This window comes from Gekko japonicus, unplaced genomic scaffold, assembly GCF_001447785.1.
Source record: "Gekko japonicus isolate JY-2015 unplaced genomic scaffold, Gekko_japonicus_V1.1 scaffold737, whole genome shotgun sequence".
In the NCBI taxonomy this organism is placed as follows: domain Eukaryota; kingdom Metazoa; phylum Chordata; class Lepidosauria; order Squamata; family Gekkonidae; genus Gekko; species Gekko japonicus.
Genome location: NW_015173695.1, coordinates 637257 through 657638, shown reverse-complemented (window position 1 = coordinate 657638; position 20382 = coordinate 637257). Strand labels below are relative to the sequence as shown.

General features: G+C 47.4%; 1 protein-coding gene across 1 annotated transcript in view; it reads right to left on the bottom strand.

The window, feature by feature from the left end:
• The window catches only part of NFATC2 (nuclear factor of activated T-cells, cytoplasmic, calcineurin-dependent 2), a gene marked incomplete at its 3' end in the record, with an annotated part of 123582 nt that overhangs the window by 43785 nt on the left and 59415 nt on the right, over window positions 1-20382 (bottom strand). Inside the window, exons 5-6 of the mRNA XM_015423187.1 lie at window positions 15401-15603; window positions 13629-13801 (exon numbers count right to left, since the gene is read on the bottom strand). Of these exons, the coding sequence (XP_015278673.1) occupies window positions 13629-13801; window positions 15401-15603 (376 nt within the window). The remainder of the gene's footprint in view (window positions 1-13628; window positions 13802-15400; window positions 15604-20382) is intronic.

Sequence of the window (20382 nt, the reverse complement as noted above, 5' to 3'; positions counted from 1 at the left end):
AAGATGTTATGGAGCCTCAGGTGCCAAAAATTACAACCCGGTCAGCAGCAGAAAAGAAACAAAAGGGAACTGTGGTTATCAGGGGCCACCACTGCGTTTGCTTCAGGAACCTCTGCAGTGTGAGAGAGAGGAACAGTGGAACGGCCACCAAAAAGACTGATTTGCACAACCCAGAAAAAGAAGACAGGTCCGGCTGGTGAGTCGTGTTGGTCTGAAGCAGTACAACAAAGTTAGAGTTCAAGGGACACCTTTAAGACCAGCAAAGGTTTATTCAAGGTATGAGCTTTTGTGTGCATGCACACTTTATCAAAGAAGAGTTCATTTTTATACCCCACTTTTCTCTACCCAAAGAGTCTCAAAGTGGCTTACAATCACACTTTGTAAGCCCCGCCCCCAAGGTGGGGCTGAGAGTTCTGAGAGAACTGCAACTGGCCCAAGGTCACCCGACAGGCTTCGTGTCAAGGGGGGGGGAATCAAACCTGGTTCTTCAGATTACAGTTCACCACTCTTAACCCAAGTCAGCAGTCCAGGCTCCCGCAGAGCCCCGTTCTACCCTTCCCAGCCCACAGAGATGCTTCTGTCCTATTCACAAGAGCCAGGGATTCTTTTCTGCCTTCTTTCCGCCAGACACAAGCAGGGCAGGGAATAAGCAAGGGCTCCGAGCCGGCCGCTCTTAACCACTACACCAAACTGGCTCTCAGAAATCTGTGGCTCAAAAATGCAAGAAGTGTGAGGTTGCGCCTCAGGGGAAGGATCCATCTAACTCAGCATTCTGTACACCACAATGTCAGTCAACTATCACAAGGATGAAACCTGAGCAGCATCATGTCTCTTGGCTCAATGAGAACTTGCAACAAACCCCCTAATCCATAATGCTGCTTCATGAGTCAGGAATAAAAAAATGTCTATTTTATTTCCAAAGATTAATAGACCGTATCACGGTAAGAGGTTTGCTGCCTGAACCAAGCCCACTTCCTCCACCTTCAGCCTCGAGACCCTGGTAGAGCATACCCATTTTCATCTGCTTGATCACATAAAAGCTTGAAGTTGGCTTGTACAGAATCAGACCATTGGTCCAGCAGGGCCAGCATCATCAACTGAGACTGGCAGCGGCTCTCCAGGGTCTCAGGTAAAGGTCTATCGTGTCACCTGCTACCGGATCCTTTTAACTTATGAGATAGGGGATTGAACTTGACACCTTCTGCAGGCCAAGCAGATGTTCCACCACTGAGCCACCCATCCCATCCTTGCGCAAAGAAGCTCACAAGCATAACATGAGGGCAATTCCCAGGGTTGCATACGCTCCATGCTACAAAAACCAATATGCAGGCAATCCTTATTCTGTGCCAAGAAATTTTGCATAATTTAAGCCAAACCTCTTATATAAGGTTTGTTAAGGTAACAAGCAAAGATCCTTACAGAAAACTGAACTACCCCAACCACTGGAATTCTTATTCCACTACCCTTCTGGTTTCTGAGTTTTCAGTACATATTGCCTGCACACTCCTGAAGCTTTTTGGAGCGGGACCCTCACTTCTAAACACACTCTGCATTTTGGGACCTGCTTGCAAAATTACCCCACACTTCTTTCTCCCTTTCCCCATATAAAATGCAAGAATCACATCCATCCACACTGAGCAACTTTACCATTTTTAGGATTTATACATGCATTGCATTATTGAGCCACAGGATGTATTGCATGGCCAATCCATATATGTTATGAACCCAAATCTGCCATCAAGCCACCCAGCAGCTCTTCTTCCAGCTCATCCAGTTACTCCTCCCTCCTTCCTCCTGGCCTCATGACGCACCCGCAAGAGGATCATTGTGACATGCTTTTGTGACCTGACCCCTGCTTGGAGAAGAATAGCTTTAAAAAAAGAAAATAAAAAGAGAGCCATGATTCCTAAAATGCTGGATTCTTCACTAGTTGCCTGGTCCCTCTAGGCAACTGGCAGGGGATGGGGGGACTTACCTGGAGAAAGGCCCAGCCCTCGTCACTGGTGTCTCACTGGAAGTGATGTCATCACACCAGTACATCCAGACAACCCTCTGGTATTTGGGCAAAAACTCTATGGCACAACCTGCTTCTATCATAGAGTTTTTGCCCAACTACCAGAGCCTTGTCTGGATGTTACTGGTGTGGTGATGTCACTTCCTATACACTGCTGGCAATGAAGCCTGGGCCTTCTCTTTCTCCAGGTAAGTCCCCCCCCCAGTGGCCAGCTGATTGGCAGGTAGAGGGCAGGGCCTGGTGGCAGGGGACCCCCACCTCCACCTGGGGGTCTGGCAACCCTATTCTTCACTCAGTATCTCCTATATTTTTGCCTGTTCCTCTGCAGAACATAACCCATATGGAGCCCTAGCACCATACACTGCTTGTTGCTAACTATGGCTTCTAAAATCTAATTGTCAAGAAGAAATCTTCTCTAAAATGGAAGATGCATTTCTAAGTATCACAGCTAGCAACCACTGTCAAAGCATGCTTTCACACATGCTGAACAGTGCTCTTTCAGTCCAGTTTTAGGGCACGTTAGTGATTATTTGCAAGCGATTTTTGCCATTTCATGCAGTAAAATCCAGTTGCAAAAGGCATTGAAACTGGATTGAAAGTGCATTATTCGGTGTGCATGAAAACACCAACTTCCAAGGTCAAGCTCTCCAAGGTGTGAACTCAGGTACCCAATAACCTCAGGCCTCAACAATCATGCCCTATTTATGCTCAGGCATGGGATAAAGCAGTGTGGTGTAGTGGTTAAGAGTGCTGGAGACCCAGTTGCAAAATCCCCACTCATGCAATGGAAGCTTGCTGAATGACCTTGGGCCAGTCTCACTCCCTCAGCCTAACTCACCTCGCGGGGTTGTTTTGAGGACAAAATGGAGGAGAGGAGAATGACGTAAGCCGCCTTCGTCCCCGTTGGGGAGAAAGGTGGGGTATAAACGAATTAAATAAAGAAGTGAGTCCAGTTTTGGCTCTTGCAGACAGCAGCTTACAGGAAGCTTAAGAACGGCATTCGGACACCTGAAATATTTCTCTGGACACACACAGGGCTAGTGGCTGAAAATTCTGTGCTGGTCCCGAGGAACTAAAAATACATTTCCACCCTGTCCTCTTCCCCCGTAGCAGTTCTGAACTTTACTGATGGGAGAAGACAGCCCATGTTCCAGAGGTAAGTGCCAGCAGTTACTAGGGCTGAGCACACGGAGCTCTAGAGAACCGCAGATAGAAATGGCTGCCTACAAATACAGTCAGGTTAACACCAAAAAAAAAGTCTCCGGAGGGGAGTCATCTCCAGTTCAAGTGTACCAAAAATTGGACATGCACAGGGCATTATTGTCCACAGCCAGACAGCTGCTTTCCTCCCACTCAAAAGAAATATATCAACAGTCGCCTAGACAGACCGTTTATCATTGACAGGGCACGGGTGAGGGTCAGGTCACGCAAGCAGTTAACAACTCATTTAAACTGTTAAAAAGAAATCACTCAGGCCGACCCTCCATGATTTTGTCAAACCTTTTAAAACCAGCCACTGCCCATCATCACATCACCTGGCAGGAAGGACACAGATATCAGCAGCTCTCGAATATCAAGCTGTCTTATACTGAATGTAAGGTTGCCAGCTCTGGGTTGGGAAACTCCTGGAGATTTTGGGGTGGAACCCAAGGAAGGTGGGGTTTGGGGAGGACAGGAACCTCAGTGGGGTACAATGCTGTACAGTCCTCCCACCAAAGCAGCCATTTTCTCCAGGGGAACTGATCTCTGTAAAGCAGTCCAGTTAAAAAGCAATTTTTTTCTCCAGAAGCCACCTTATTAACAAAGCCAGTGTGATACAGGGGAACAAATTTAGAGTCCAGTGGCACCTTTAAGACCAACAAAGAGCCAGTTTGGTGTAGTAGTTAAGTGCGCGGATTCTAATCTGGGAGAACTGGGTTTGATTCACCACTCCTCCACCCGCAGCTGCTGGATGACCTTGGGTGAGCCATAGTTCTGTCAGAGGTGTTCTTGAAAAAGAGCATTTTTTGTCAGAGCTCTCTCAGCCCCACCTACCTCGCAGGCAATGCTCCCTCTAAGCTGTGGAGTCTTGCAAGCAAAAATTCTACTTTGTGAGCTACTGCTATTAAAGTTGCGAGTGAGCAATTTGGCTACTGCATAAATTAGTTTGCTCCCGAGCCATCCTTCCTGGGCTAAGCCAAAAATGTGTGAGCCAGAGGCTAAAAATCTGTGAGGTAGCTCATACTAACGCAGCTTAGAGGGAACACTGCTCACAGGGTGTCTGTTGTGGGGAGGAGAAGGGAAAGGAGTCTGTAAGCCGCTCTGAGACTCTGAGTGAAGGGCGGGGTATAAATCCAATCTCTCCTCCTCCTCCTCCTTCAAGGTATGAGCTTTCGTGTGCAAGGCACACTTTTTCAAATACAGTGGTTAGGGTTGACAGCCGAGCAAGTTTGGGAGGCAAAGACAATCTTCTTGACATTGCGTCACTTCTAGTGAAACACCAGGTGTGACATCGCCATACCAGGACGATGCTCTATAATTCACTCATAACTCTATGGCTGAACTTTTGGGGGGAGGGTAGATGTAACATCATGCATTGGTGTAACACTGAGCAGCCTTCTTAATTCCCCCCCGCCAGCCAGTTAATTGGCAGCAGTGGGGTTTTTTGGGGGGGGGGCTGGCCTGAAGATCTCTTGAGACAGCAGGAGCCCGGGCCCACTTAGGTCATCATATCAGACTAGAATCTGTGAGGCCCAGGTTTGAATCCCCACTCTGTAATGGAAGCTCAATGGGTCATAGGGTTGCCAAGTCCTACCTGTTGCTGCAGTGGGGGACTCCTGGCTCACTCCTGGAGTGCACGCGTGCACACAAAGCGCCCCCCCCACAACCACGCCACCCGGAAGTGACGCAACCACGCTGGGCACACTGGGGGTGGGGCCACGACCATCCGAGGGAAAACCATAGAGTTTTCCCTCGGATGACCGTGGCCCCGCCCCCAGCGTGCCCGGCGTGGTCACGTCACTTCCGGGTCACGTGCACGTCGTGTACTTTGGGGGTGGGGTTCCCCCCGGGGCCCGATCCGCAGGCAGCGGGGAATGGACCTCTGGATTGGGGGTTTCCCCGCCCCAAGGGGGGACTTGGCAAGCTTAATGGGTCACCTTGGCAGAGTCCCACACAAGGGCTGAAGATCTCCCAAAATTACAACTGTTCTCCAGACTGTGGAGACCAGTTCCCCTGGAGATAAAGGCTGGTTGGTTGGGAGGAAGACTGTACGGAACAAACTGCGGCTCGGGAGCCACATGAGGCTCTTCACACATATTGTGTGGCTCCCAGCAGGGCGGCTGGGGAAGCGAAGGTCTTCCCTTCCCCAGCCAGTGTTCCCCTCCCTGGGTAGACTTGAGGTGGGGGCGGGAAGCAGTAAAAGAAAGGAACTTTAACTTTAAATGCGTTCTCCTCCACCACCACCACCACCCAGCCTACAAATATCATTGGACAAATTATCAATATCTGTTCTTACCCCTTTTGTTTTTATTTTCGGTACTCTCATTTAATGTTAATAAAAAGCAAATTTGCATCTTTCCCAATAAAAACGTGTATGTTCATGTCTTGCGGCTCTCAAACATCTGATGTTTATTATATGTGGCTTTTACCGTTAAGCAAGTTTGGCCACCCTTGCTATAGAATTACACCCTGCTGAGGTCCCTCCCCTCTCCAAACCCCAGTTTCTCCAGGCTCCACCCCCAAATCTCCAAGAATCTCCCCACTCAGAGCTGGCAAACCCTATCTCAGTCTAACCTACCTCACAGGGCTGTTGTGAGGATACAACAGAGGAGAGCAGAATGATGCAAGCCACTTCTGGTCCCCCCCCCCATACATATTTGAGCTCCTGCACTCCCATGCCCTAGTCAGACTAAAGAACTCCCCACACCACTCTTTGTCCCACTCCAAATCTTGCTCAGCAGTGCACATCCCCTCCCCTGGCAGAACTGCGTTCAGAACAAACCCTGCAAACAGAATGCATTTAAGCAAAACAAAACCCCTTATGCAAAACAAGCCCCCTTTGCATCTCTTTCATTCATTTGCGTCACTAGGTCTAACTGGAAGTTGCTCCGTACAAAGGCTTTAGGAGCACGGACATTACTTTTTTTTAATGTGTCTTTTAAAATGATATGTGCACACGGGGCTTCAGAGTTCAAGGGTTTAGCTGCTGAAAACTGTTTGCAGCTCACTGCCTGAGGGGGGGGGCATCTCTGGGGAGCCACCAAAACGGTTCTGGGCTGTCCTTTAACTGGTCTCCAGCCTGCCGTTGACAGCCTACCAGCTGGCTTTCTGGGTTGCAGGAAAGCTGCAGAAGGCCTGGCCAAGATGAAGATGTTTTTTTAAAAAAACCTGACTGTTTCTTTCCACTGGGGCTACTACTGTCTCACATCTCACAAGTGCAGAAGTTCTCTCTTTATGGGAGAACTGGAGTTGGACAGGAGGAAAGTTTTTTTTTAAAGGAGAAACTTCCAGGGAAGTTGCTTTCAAAAAAAGAATTCAACCCCAGTGCACCAGCATCAAATATATTTTAGAGCAAAGATCTTGGCTTCATCAGATGGATTCTGTTTGGAAGGGAGGGGGTGTTGTGAGGCAAAGCACCCCTGACCCCCCTCAAGGGTTAATGTGAACAGTAGCAGGCTTGTTCCGTCCTGCAGGTGTTGCTGACACAGCCCTTATCATCTTCAAGGCCAGAGCTGGAGATGTGGTAATTAGCTCCTCATGAGCCCATAGGATGGGAGGGGAATTTGAACCTGGGTTTCCCAGATCCTAGTCTGACACTCTTGCCACTACACAGCACTGCCTCTACAGTGACTGATGCTCCTTGGACAAATGGCAGGAAAAAATGCAATAAATAAGAGGCTCTCTAATGTGTGCTTTTGAATAAAACACCTTATTGTTTGAACTGAGGTTTCTCCTGGAGAATTTTTTAAAATTATCTGGTTTTTAATACAGTTCCACCTATTGCTGGACTTGCTTCACTCAGCCACCAATTTGCACGCATGCCTAGATACAAGGTGTCCCCGGAGATGGGTCTAGTTAGTTATTCAGTGCTTTCTGCACACTCAGGGAGTGACCTGAAACTCACATAGGGCAATTCTGCATCTAGCATTCACTCCACATTTTCTCAACTGGGAGGGAAAAGGGCAGCTCAAAACCACATTCAAATACTTGAGGGCAACACTGTACTGACGGCAAAGTCACCGCTAAATGGCCATAAAATGGCCATAAATCTATGCAGAAGGTGCCGCAAAACCTGACGATCAAAAGAAATGAAAGTGGCATGCAGTTCAGAGGGTACCATAAAATCTGATGATCAAAGGAAGTGAAAGCAGCATGCAGTGTTCTGTTCCAACAGTGCCGGATTTACGCATAAGCTAAATAAGCTACAGTTTAGGGCCTCGCAATCTGCTGGGGCCTCAAATAAAAGCACAATATAAAAATGATTTCAAATATTAAAAAGGCGTATATATTTTAAATTTTTCTGAGACCAGCTGATGTAATTTAAAACAGTAGGGGGCCTCTGGGTTTTGTATAGCTTAGGGCCTCAGCAAGTCTAAATTCGGCCCTGTGTTCCAACGTGGGTTTGGTAAAGCAACGGAGGGAGAAGCCAATGCAGAAGCAGCCACAATCTCCCTTTGAGCTACCAGTGGCTGCACCCTGCAATTCACATGCTGTAAGAAATGACCTCACTACCCAAGTCAGCTCTTACTTCACTGCAGCTGCTGGTCGGCTCCCACCAACAGGAACTCTCAGGTGAGCTATCTGGGACTTCTGTTGCTAGCAACCACCATCTCAAAGGAGCAGCAGTTGACAGGAGCAAGGATAAGCTCACTCCATATCACTATTTCAAGATGTTTCCCCTAAGGGACGCCGTAAACTGTTCCTGTATCTGACAGATCCCTGTAGGAGAGGGTTTATCACCAGCAAGAACTACTAGCTGCAAAAGCAGAAGAGAAAAGCACATTAATATTGGCTATGGACCCCCAGGGAGGACCCCCAAATTCCAGAATTCAGAGCTAACAAATGGCACGGGGTCCTAGAGGTAGAAAAGTGGCCTCATACACTGTCGAAATCCAGCCTCCAGCATAATGCAGGAGAAGCAAACTGTACTAAGAGATGGCTGTTTAGCCCAGGGATTCCCCACCTTTTTGAGCCTGTGGGCGCCTCTGGAATTCTGACACAGGGTAGGGGGGTGCAACCACAAAGCAGAAGCACACGCACACACACATAGAGGAAATCCAACTGCAGGGGTTGTTGTTGTTCAGTCGCACAGTCGAGTCCGACTCTTCGCGACCCCATGGACCAGCTCCCGCCAGGCCTTCCTGTCTTCCGCCGTCCTCTGAAGTTGGCTCAATTTCATGTTCGTTGCATCTATGACACTGTCTAACCATCTCATCCTGTGCCGTCCCTGTCTTCTTTGACCTTCAATCTTTCCAAGCATCAGGGTCTTCTCCAGTGAGTGCTCCCTTCTCATTTGGTGGCCAAAGTATTTCAGCTTCAGTTTCATTATCTGTCCTTCCAGGGAACAGTCAGGGTTGATTTCTTTTAGGATTGACTGATTTGATATTCTTGCCGTCCAAGGGACTCTCAAGAGTCTTCTCCAGCACCATAGTTCAAAAGAATCTATTCTTCGGCGCTCGGCCTTCCTTATAGTCCAACTCTCGCAGCCATACATGACTACTGGGAATACCATTGCTTTGACCATGCGGACTTTTGTTGGCAGGGTGATGTCTCTACTTTTTATCATGCTGTTTAGGTTGGCCATCGCTTTCCTCCCAAGGAGCAGGCGTCTTTTAATTTCATGGCTACTGTCACAGTCTGCGGTGATCTGGGATCCCAGGAACGTGAAGTCTGTCACTACTTCCACGACTTCCCCTTCTATTTGCCAAGGAGTGATGGGGCCGGATGCCATGATCTTAGTTTTTTTTATGTTGAGCTTCAAGCCCACTTTTGCACTCTCCTCTTTTACCCTGAGCAAGAGGCTCTTAAGGTCCTCTTCACTTTCTGCCATTAGAGTGGTATCGTCTGCATATCTGAGGTTGTTGATCTTTCCCCCACCAATCTTAATTCCCACTTGTGATTCATCCAGGCCAGCATTTCGCATGATGTACTCTGCATATATATTAAATAAGCAAGGTGACAATATACATCCTTGTCGTACTCCTTTTCCTATGCTAAACCAATCAGTTGTTCCATATCCGGTTCTGACTGTCGCTTCTTGGCCCTTATACAGGTTTCTCAAGAGACATGTGAGGTGGTCTGGTACTCCCATCACTTTAAGGACCTGCCATAGTTTGTTGTGATCCACACAGTCAAAAGCTTTAGCATAGTCAATGAAGCAGAAGTAGATGTTTTTTCTGGTACTCTCTTACTTTCTCCATAATCCAGCGAATGTTGGCAATTTGATCTCTCGTTCCTCTACCTCTTCGAAACCCAAACCTTCGAAAGACCAGACCTGATGAGCTTAAGTTGTGGGTTGAATGTGAGGAGAACCTTCCCAACAGTGAGTGGCTCAACAATGGAACCAGATACGTAGGGCATAGTGGACCTTCTCTAGCTGCAAATCTTCAGGAGGAGGCTAGACTAGGGATCCCCAACATGGTGCCCGCCGCCATCTTTCCTGGGGCCTGCCAAGCATTTTCAGAAAGTAGGTTGTGCCAGGCGGGACTCTTGCCCGTATTGGCCATTGGAGATCTGGTTGGCTGTGGAGACTTAAATAAAATTGCTTCTGTAGCAGCTGCCACCACAGTGTCAGTTTTATTCCATCACTCATCTTTCCCAGTGTATTTTTTTTAATTAGCCCTCTTCTCCCCTGCAGTGCTCATGGGAGGCAGAGACACTTGGGAAATGGCATGAGGCAGACTGACGCTTTGCAGCAAAAAGGCGGAACTTGTGGAAATTGCACCTCCCCTTCCATTAGAGGATCTAAACCAGGTTGACATCTAGAGGCATCGGGCAACCATCCAGCAGTGTACAAACTAGAAGGGGGTGTTTTACATGACGCATCACAATTTTTGGAACTGCATCACTCTTTTGGAATTCACTGCCATGTTTCTACATTGGTCACTGGCTCAGACAATTACAAAACAAAAGTGGATTAGACAACTTCATGGAGAACTGATCTAATCATGGCTATTCGTCAGGATAGTTAAACGGAACCTCAATGGACAAAGGCAGTGTACCTTTGAATGCCTGTTGTTGGAGACAAACAACATGGATGGCCATCGCCTTCAAGTGTCTCTCCAGAGTAGACCTCCTTTGACCAGGCAGGCCCACCACAAATAAGCAATCTGCTTTAAATGCTTGGTTTTGTATTTCAGAGTAGGGAGACTCTCCAAAGCAGACATGCATTAGCAAGAGAGACACGCCAAAATCAAAAGCCACAAAAGTGTGTGTGTGTGTGTGTGTGTGTGTGGGCTTTCTCAAGTATCTCTTCTCAGGCAGTTTATTGTAACTGCAGGATTTCTGTACACTAATATGAGTCATGCAAAAAAGAAGTGAAAATCGTCTGTTATGAGCCTGAAATCCCCAAACCACTGAAAAAGCTTAAGTTACTAACAAAACAGACAAGATGAGCAAAACGATTAAAAACCAACAACAACACTGAAAATGCAAGCCCTCCAAAAATGACTAAGACTCCTTGGATATGCCAGGATAGAGGCCGTTCTACGGGTCCAATCCTGCATAATGCTGAGCACCCTTCGTGTCAGATTCAACCATCCTGCATGAGACAGGGTAAACCTATGCTACCGGGCCAAGAAACCTTTCTCCCTAGGAGATCTGTTGGCTGCCTGCAGTTTGCATTCTGCCTCACAAGCACACACTGTGGAAATCCCCTCTCCACCAACACCAAGTTTATTCATGTGTATGGAGGGGAACTCCCACCCCCGGCCATTCTATCACATATGTGGCTTATTCTGCTGTCTCTTGGAGTGCTGCCTGGACATCATGGGTTGGATCCAAGCCCTTCTTGAACAGCATAAGTTCATACAAGAGGTTTTTGCTACATTCCCTTTCCTCCAGCAGTACCCTGCACACCCCTTCCTCTGAAAGCTGTTCCTGAGATGTGGGGGGCCCTCAGGACTTCTCCTTCCCCTGCCTGTGGGGGAGCAGGGCTGCTGGCCGAAGGGGGAAATTGGCAGAAATCTTCCCCCCATCTCTTGCATAAACTTCTCTGTTCTGTTCATATAGGAGCAGAAAGGCAATTTTTGCTGATGTTCCTTTCTGGCTGCAGCCCCTTCCCCCCACAACCTATGCTGTACACCTGGGGAATCCCAGGATTTGGGGGGGGGGGCAGAAGAAGAAGGCAGGAAAAAAAACTTTTCTAGAAACTGGCTTCAAGTGCAAAGAACTTGATGTGCTCAGAGAACGGCCTGAGAACGTCTCATATTCAGGCTTCATTTCAGCAGTCAAAGTGTTTTGAACTATATGACTGCATTTCAGCTTTCTGCCTGTTCTGGAAGAACCGTAACGATTTCAGTACTGCTATGAGTAAATGAGTCAATGCATTTCAAGCAACTTTCTATTTACAAGAAGACTTTGAGTTTTACGCTTCAATTAATTCAATTAGAATTAACGTGGGATAAATACAGACTACAATGTGGATACTACTGCAGAGGTGGGCAAAGGCCAAGCACCTCTGCTCATCTTTGGCCTCAAAAACCCTACAGGGTTGCCATAACTTGGCTGCAACTTGACGGAACTTGACATACACATAAAGAATATTGCTTAGAATCATGGAAGGGACCTCCAGGGTCATCTAGTCCAACACCCCGCACAACGCAGGAAATTTACAAATACGTCCCCCTCCACACCCACAATGACTGCTGTTCCATGCCCAGAAGATGACAAAAAACCTCCAGGATCTCCAGCCAAACTGACCTGGAGAAAAATTGTTTCCTGACCCCACAGTGGCGATCAGCATTTCCCTGGGCGTGTAAGAAAGAACTAAGCACTGATGCAGCCCTTCCTGCCCTCCCTCTCATGATCTGCCTAAGTTCACAGAATCAGCAGTGCTGTCAAAGGGCCATCCAGCCTCTGTCTGAAAACCTCCAAAGGAGGAGAGCCCACCACCTCCCAAGGAAGCCTGGTCCACCGAGAAACTGCTCTAATATTCAGGAAGTTCTTCCTAATGTTTAGGCGAAAACTCTTCTTATTAACTACGTTTTTCTTCTGTCCTTCTACCAAGCAACTCAAGATAGCATACCAGGGTGGGCTGGCCATTTAACTTACCAGGCTCCTTTTGGCAGCTGGCAGGGGATGGGGGGGGTGAGTTTACTGGGAGCAGGACATTTCATCCAACGTTTCAGCGATGTATCCACGTGACTTCCAACATGACTCAGAAGTGACGTAAGCATGCTGGAGACGTCAGGGTGACATTTCGCATTTTGGGCAAAAACTCTATAGTAGAATTAGCTTCTATCATCGAGTTTTGCCCAAAATCCAGAGTGTCACCCTGATGTCTCAGACATGCCAATGTCACTTCTGGGCAGAGATCATTTCGGGGGGGGATCGTGGGGGATCGCAGTTCCCCTGGGTGAGGTACGGGTGGCGGGGCACATGACAAAGCCCCGCCCCCTGCTTCCGGCGCCCCGCTTCCGGCCCTCATTCAGCCAGGAGGAGGCAGGAGAAGAGGGAGGGTAAGTTGCTTCCTCCCCGCCTCTCCCCACCCCTGCCTGCCTGGGGCCAGGGAGGGCCTTCGCGGGGCTTCCTTGCACTCCCACCGGCCTTGCAGGTCCACCGCCGGGCCCCTCATGGGGCTCAGCAGTGGAGCTGCAAGGCCGGCGGTGGTGGCCGGGACCAGATATATTTGTGGCCCTAAATAGAAATTTTTTTGGTGCATCATTCAATTCCATATTGGAACATTCCAATTTTGGTCCTATTTTATTTACTGTTAATTGCCTTACATGTGTTACAGGGACTCTGTTGCTTGTTGTATTTTGCACTATTTGAACTCTGAAGAAGGCTCTTGTGAGCTGAAACGCATCAGGTCCTACACTGTCCTTTTTTGCATGTATTTGTAACATTTTATGAGGCTCTATTTGGGCCCCTACTAGGTTTTTATATGTCTTTGTAATAAACACTCTTTTGTACACTTACTTAACGTTTTTAACTTTTGGCCCTCAATAAGTTTTCTAAACTTCCTTTGGAGGTTTTAACCCTAAAGAAGAGCCACGCCCCAGGAACTTTGCCTGAGCCTCCAGTGCCACTTGGCCCAGACTCCTTATCAGCCAAAGCAGTTTCTGTCAGCTCACCAACTGTCTCCTCCAGCACTGCTTCCAGTTTGGGGGGATGATGCAGTGAAAGAGCTACTGCCCACTGTCAGCCACACTGAGCTTATAGCACCACAGGGGCTGCTCAGCTTGACTGGCTGAGCCCTTTTTCACTTCCTGGTCTGCTCCTGCAGCAGACACTGCTCAGCTCTCTTCCATCTTTAACCTCACAACCACCCTCTGACTTAGGCTAGGCTGAAAAGCCTCACACATTGGCCTAAGGCCAACCTGTGAACTTCAAGGCAGGGTGAGGATCTGAACCCAGACTTGGCCCTTGACCAAAGATTCGAAAACAATGACGTTTATACAGAAATGTGACTTACAGCATTCAATGGGGTTCGACGCCACTTGCAAAGAAACTATCCTGCCACTGGATTCAGGGATGTGCACCCGGAAGACCAGCCGCACTCGGGTGTTCTTCCGACCGATATCTGTCTCCCCTTTCCGGAGTTCAATATCTGCATTGCGCAGCTTGAGGATCCCGGCGCAGTCAATCCTGAGAAACAAATAGAAATCTCCATCTGAACAAGCCCCACTCCAAAGTGCATTTGTGAGACATGAAAGTTCTAAGCAACTGGCCCATTTTTGCCCCATTGATTAGAACAGCAGATTCAAAAATCACTTCTGTAGGCCTGTTTCTTGAAACATGTCCTTTAGATTGCTGAACGTGGATCTGGGTACCATTTACACACCCTCTAGCACTGCAATTCCCAAGCTATGTGCCATACAAGAACAGCTTCTGTGCCATAATAAAATTATATGTGTTCCTGTGAGGCCCATAGGGTTGCCAGGTCCTATCTGGCTGTCAGTGGGGGGATCCAGGCTCCGGTCAGGAATTTTCTGGCGTGCACACCATAAGGATGTTGGGAGGATGTCGGGGGGTGACGCTCTAGTTTTGGGGCAAAGTTCTGTGGCTTTTTGCCTTTGAAACCATAGCGTTTGCCCCAAAACTAGAGTGTTACCCCCCCCCAACATCCTTTCACCCTTCAAACAGCCACACAGAGTTACCTGTCCAGAAAGGAAGTTGATCTAGATCCTAGCACAGGGGTTACCAACCTTTTTGAGACTATGGGCACATTTGGAATTCTGACACAGCGCGATGGGTGCAGCCCCAAAATGGCTGCCCCAAAAGAGAGAAGAAGAAGAAGAAATTGGATTTATACCCCGTCCTTCACTACCCAAAGGAGTCTCAGAGTGGCTTACAAACTCCTTTACCTTCCCCTCCCCACAACAGGCACCCTGTGAGGAAGGCAGGGCTGAGAGAGCTCTGACAGCAACTGCTCTTTTTCAAGAACACCTCTGAAAGAACTATGGCTTGCCCAAGGTCATCCAGCGACTGCAAGTGGAGGAGTGGGGAATCAAACCCGGTTCTCCCAGATTAGAGTCTGTGCACTTAACCACTACACCAAACTGGCACCCAGAAGAGAAGAGATTATACCCCGCCCTTCACTCGGAGTCTCAGAGTGGCTTACAAATTCCTTTCCCTCCCTCCTCCCCACAACAGACACCCTGTGAGGTAGGTGGGGCTGAGAGAGCTCTTTCAAGAGCTGCTCTTTCAAGCACAGCTCTGACAGAACTATGGCTTGCCCAAGGTCATCCAGCAGCTGCAAGTGGAGGAGTGGGGAATCAAACGTGGTTCTCCCAGATTAGAGTCCGCACACTTAACCACTACACCAAACTGGCTCACAGGAGGTACAGCCGTCCACAAAATGGCTGCCGCAGCTTACCTTCAGTTACAAAGTGAAGATCCTTGTGCTGTGGCGGCACCTGTGTGTTGCCAAGGCAATGTTTTTTGAAAATCAAATCTCCAAAGACTAATCAGAAGCCTTGCTGGACAAAAGGCCCACCTGGCCCTGCCCCCTTTCTAAAACCACTTGTTGGGCACCAGGAAAGGTGTTGGCAGGCGCCACGGGGACCCCTGTCCTTGTGTGACACTTTAACCACTATGCAGTCTTTCAAAACAACTGCCTGGGACTAGCAGCTTTTCTGTTTTTGTTTTTAAAGAGGGCCAAAGGCTCTTCTCTCACTTGACCCTAAGAGTCTGGTTTTCCTCTCATCTTCCCAATCAAGACTCTTGTCCTACTAGCATCCTTACGTTGCTTTCATGTTGTTTTTCGGCTCCAGAGGGATTTCCAGCACTTTGGTGTTGCCGACGATTTTCTCATAGCTGGTGGTGGTGACCGTCTTGCCTGTAATGCGGTGGACTTGGTAAAAAGCGTGAGGCTTGAGGATCCGCTCATCTGCTGTTCCGATGAAGATCTGAAGGCCGAGGGGTTTGTTATCCATGTAACCGTGAAGCTGCCAAGAGACCAAAGCCTGTTACTTTACCTTCATCATCATCTAAGCTACAAATACAACTGACAAATGTAAGTGGTGTTATACAAAGAGCCAACTAGGTTTGTAAACCCTAGCTTGTCTGCATACCTCTGGATATTAAAAATCATCTTCAGACTGTCAAACAGGAACTTCTTATAAAATGAAAGAAAATTGGTATTCCCTTCCCCCTTCAGACTATCAAGGCACCACAAATCATTAATATCAGTGTGCATCAGGTAGACTAGTAACATGATCTTATTTGCAAGGATGCCATAAAACCCAAGCTCATCATATTGAACCCATCTTCACCGCTGAACTGTAATGATTCTTTGGCTGCCAGGTATTTTATTGACATCTTTCATTAATAAAAAAGAAATAAACACGATAGACAATTGAGAATATATATTTCAGGGCCCTGACCTGGATAGCCCAGACAAACCCAATCTTGTCAGATCTTGGACCCTGGCAAGTATTTGGATGGGAGACCTCCAAAGAATGTCAGGGTCGGGAGGGAGAGGCAAGCTATCAAGCCACTGCTCTGAACGTCCTCCGTGCCCCAGTAGGAGTCACCAGAGGTCTCAGTGACTTCCAGGCACGGACACACACACACACACACACACACACACACACACACACACACACCAAAGAAGATATATATTTGAGGGATAAGTAGACTGGTTTATTTGAAAACTGAGAATGAATGGTTACCAACTGAAGCAAATTCATCATACATAAATTAATTACATGCAGTAGTAGTAATTCATAAGAACATAAGAGACGCCAATGTTGGATCAGGCCAAAGGCCCATCCAGTCCAGCACTCTGTATCGCACAGTGGCCAGAAATACCAGTGCCATCAGGAGGTCCACCAGTGGGGCCAGGACATTAGAAGCCCTCCCACTGTTGACCCCCCCAAGCACCAAGATGACAGAGCATCACTTGCCCCAGAGTCCCTATCTATACCTTGTGGCTAATAGCCACTGATGGACCTCTGCTCCATATGCTTATCTAATTCCCTTTTGAAGCCGAAGGTACATTGTTTTTCTGAACATTTTGCATCATATGCTTTCTATGATGTGCTTACCTCACTGTTTCTGGTGATATACTCACTTATTCACAGTTAGTTTGTCTCACTGAATTGCCTTAATTAACTTATGGATTTTTGCAAATCGTATGTAATAAGAATTTCAAAATAAAGAAATACACTTAAAAAACGTGAAATTCAGAAAAGCTACCCCATTGGGTTCCATCGAAAGAACTGAGGGGCAAACGGTCCCTCACAAAACAGATCCTTCCTACATCTTCTACAGAACCCCACCCAAACTGCTGTTCCTGTCGATGGACATTTAACAGCAGGGAAGGCTGCGACTTGATCGTGAAAACTATGGACACTGTGCTAGGCTTCTGTGAGTTAGAGCGGCCAGTCTTCCGAAATTACAACTCCAGTGTACAGAGATCAGCTCCCCCGGAGAACATGGCCGCTTTGGACGGTGGACTCTGTGTCATTATTCCCCACCGAGGTCCCTCCCTTTCTCAGGCTCCATCCCCCAAATCTCCAGTAATTTCCCAACCTAGAGTTGGCACCCCTACTGCTAGCGTGTGTTTGTGTGGACCTTGAACTCTAAAGTTGCCAATGTCAACTTGGGAGATCCTTGGAAATTTGGGGATGGTGCCCAGAGAGGGCGTAGTTTTGGAGAGGAGGGAGCTCAGTGCGCATGTGATACCACTGAGCCTGCCTTTAAAAGCTGCCATTCCCTCCAAAGGAACTAATCTCTCTAGCCTGGAGATCAGTTGTAATTCTGGGATAACTCCAGGTACCATCTTGAGGTTGGTCACTCTAGGAGATCCTTGAACATTATGGCCATGTTCCCCCCTTAATTATTTTTTAGGAGACACCTATGTTGCCTCAACAAAGTCCAGAGATTAGAAACTTTAAAAACGTGGGGGATTTGAGAAAGGAAGCTTGACCAGCCAGTATGGCGTAGTGGCTAAATGTGCGGACTCTAATCTGGGAGAACCGGGTTTGATTCCCCACTCCTCCACTTGCAACTGCTGACTTGGGCAAGCCATAGTTCTATCAGAGTTGTTCTCTCAAGGACAGTTCTGGAAAGAGCTCTCTCAGCCCCACCTACCTCACAGGGTGTCTGTTGTGGGGAGGGGAAGGAAAGAAAAAGGAGTTTGTAAGCCGCTCTGAGACTCCGAGTGAAGGGCGGAGTATAAATCCAATCTCTTCTTCCTCTTCTTTATACAAAGGTTTTTGCTCTTTTTTGTTTTTTTACTGGTACAGATTTTAAAGTGGGTGTTTGTTAAAAAAAAAAGTTGCAAGGAAATACGCTCCCACAAAAATTCTTAGCTGTTTTCTTATATCCGTACAGGAGAGAATTGAGCTGCTGTCTGAACATTTGAAAAGGCTGTCCCCAAACAGTTCTGAGAAAGGGGGCCACCTGCCCAAAATGGCTGCACTGCCCTGCGCTGCCCCCCCCAACCCAACCCCTCCCCCTAGATCAGTTCCACAGTCAGGAAGTTCAGGATCTTCCTTCTACAGTGTACAATGACAACTTCAAAGCTTACGTTAAAAGCTTAATTTCAATAGGTGAGGCATACATCCAAAGTTTAGGCAAAGTCTTTGGCAGCTAAAACAGGCACATTTAGAAGCATTTCCTGCTTCTGATTATCTTGGAAACAACAGAGCCACAGAAGAAATACTCTGAAGGAAATGTAGATTATATTTATAATACCTGAGTGTGTGTGAGAGATTAAAGAATAAAGGTTTAAAAATCACAGAGTGCAAGTAGAAGTAACAGAGTCTCGTGCAAACTTAAAGGCGAATTTATGCATGGTTTCTAAGGAGCCACAAGGCTCTTTGCCTTTTTGGACTGCATCATTAATGCAGCTACCCTATAAGTGTGGTAGTACTCAAAGTGTCAGACAAGTATCTGGGAGACCCAGGTTGGAACACCCATTCTGCCATGGAAGCCTGCTGCGTAACCTTGGGTTAGGGTTCTCGTTTCCAAGGTGGGGGCAGTGGAATTCCTGCCCCCTTTTGCCTGCCCTCACTCTAGGGAATGGCAAGGGAAAAATGTGGGGGCCAGTGCAATGTTCGACAACGTGATGACATCATTTTGAACCACTTACCTAGAAATGACTTCACTGTGTTGCCAAATGCTCCAGTATTCACCTGAAACTCTCACAGAACTTCAATGGGATGCTAGAATGTCTCGGGACATGATGACATCATTTCCGGTTACACGGCTGGAAATGATGTCATCACGTTGCTCAGCACCACTCTGTGAGTTACCAGCCCCCCAAATTCTTCCCTCCAGTGAAGGGATGCTTGGCATACACGGCTTTGCCACCTAGAACAGAAGGGCATTCAGCCACTGTGGTGCTTTGGCATGTACAACTTCATAGAATCACAAAAACTAGAAGGGTCTTTACAGGCCTTTTATAGTTCCCGCCCCCTGCTCAAGGCAGGAAATCCAAAGCTTCAGCAGCCTCAAAAGGCGGCTTTCCAGCCCTGATCTGGATAGCCCAGGCAAACCCGATCTTGTCAGATCTCGGAAGCTAAGCAAGGTCAACTCTGGCAAGTATTTGGACAGGAGACCTCCTTGAAATATCAGAGGTGGGAGGCGGGGGCAGGCTTTATTCAGCCACCTCTCTGAATATCCTCCAGCCCCACAGTATGGGGCAGTCACCACAGGTCACCATGACTTCCATGACAAATACATTAAAAAAACCCACCAAAAAAAAGGTGGCATTCCAGCCTCTGTTTGAAAACCTTGAGTGAGGGAGAGCCAACCCATCCACAAGTAATTGGCGCTCTTGCACTTTAAGCATGGGTCAACAGTAACTAGACACCACTTGGTACCTTTCCACAAAAGTAATGCACGTGGATGTATGAATGACAGTGGGCTTGTGCTTTCTCTCCCCTGGACCAGTTCTGGGTCTCTCCTTGGCATGATATCTGGAAGTATGGAGAGGGCAAGCACAAGGCATCAACTGCCAAAATACACCCAGCTAATCTTGCTGGCTTTGCTTCAGTAACAACAACCCGTAATCCTGGGAAACAGTGATCTGCCTTGTATCTGTAACATTGGAAAGATAAAAGCTCATCTCCAGTAAATCAATGGATTGAGGACCTTAGAACTCTATCAATATTTGAACACATGGCATATAGACGGTAATAGCATATGGACTAATTTTTAGATATCTGGAAACCGCTTATAGAAACTTAGATCCACCACTATTGTTGTTATATATATTTTCTGTGCATTTCCCCCTTTTTAAAAACTTTATTAGTTGTTGGGTTTAAAGGTGTCCCCCCCCGTTCTTTTTTCTGTTTTTTTAAAGAATAAATCCCCCCCAAAAAAAGTCATATTTGTGATGTCATCTCTTCGAGATCATTTGCAAGATCTACTATGAAATCTATTGCTGCTGTACCAGAACAAAAATCAAAGTGTTTCCAGTCAGGAGGCCTTGATAGGCATTTGAAGCATAAAATTAGAGCCAATCCAATACCATCTTTTCTACTTTCACTACTGTCCAAACACACCACTGTTTTTGGTGTGGCCTTGAATGCCCCCCTTTGCTTATTTTCCCATCAAATCCGGGGATGGGTGCAAAAGCCCCCTTCTCCCCACTCCTGCAACGGAATGTCATCTCCGGCTACAGAATTGCTCACCAGCACTGATGTTTTCAATTGCCTTTTAAAAAACTTCTATGTTTTTTTTCTTCTGCTGCTGGGAATTTAAACTTTTATGTC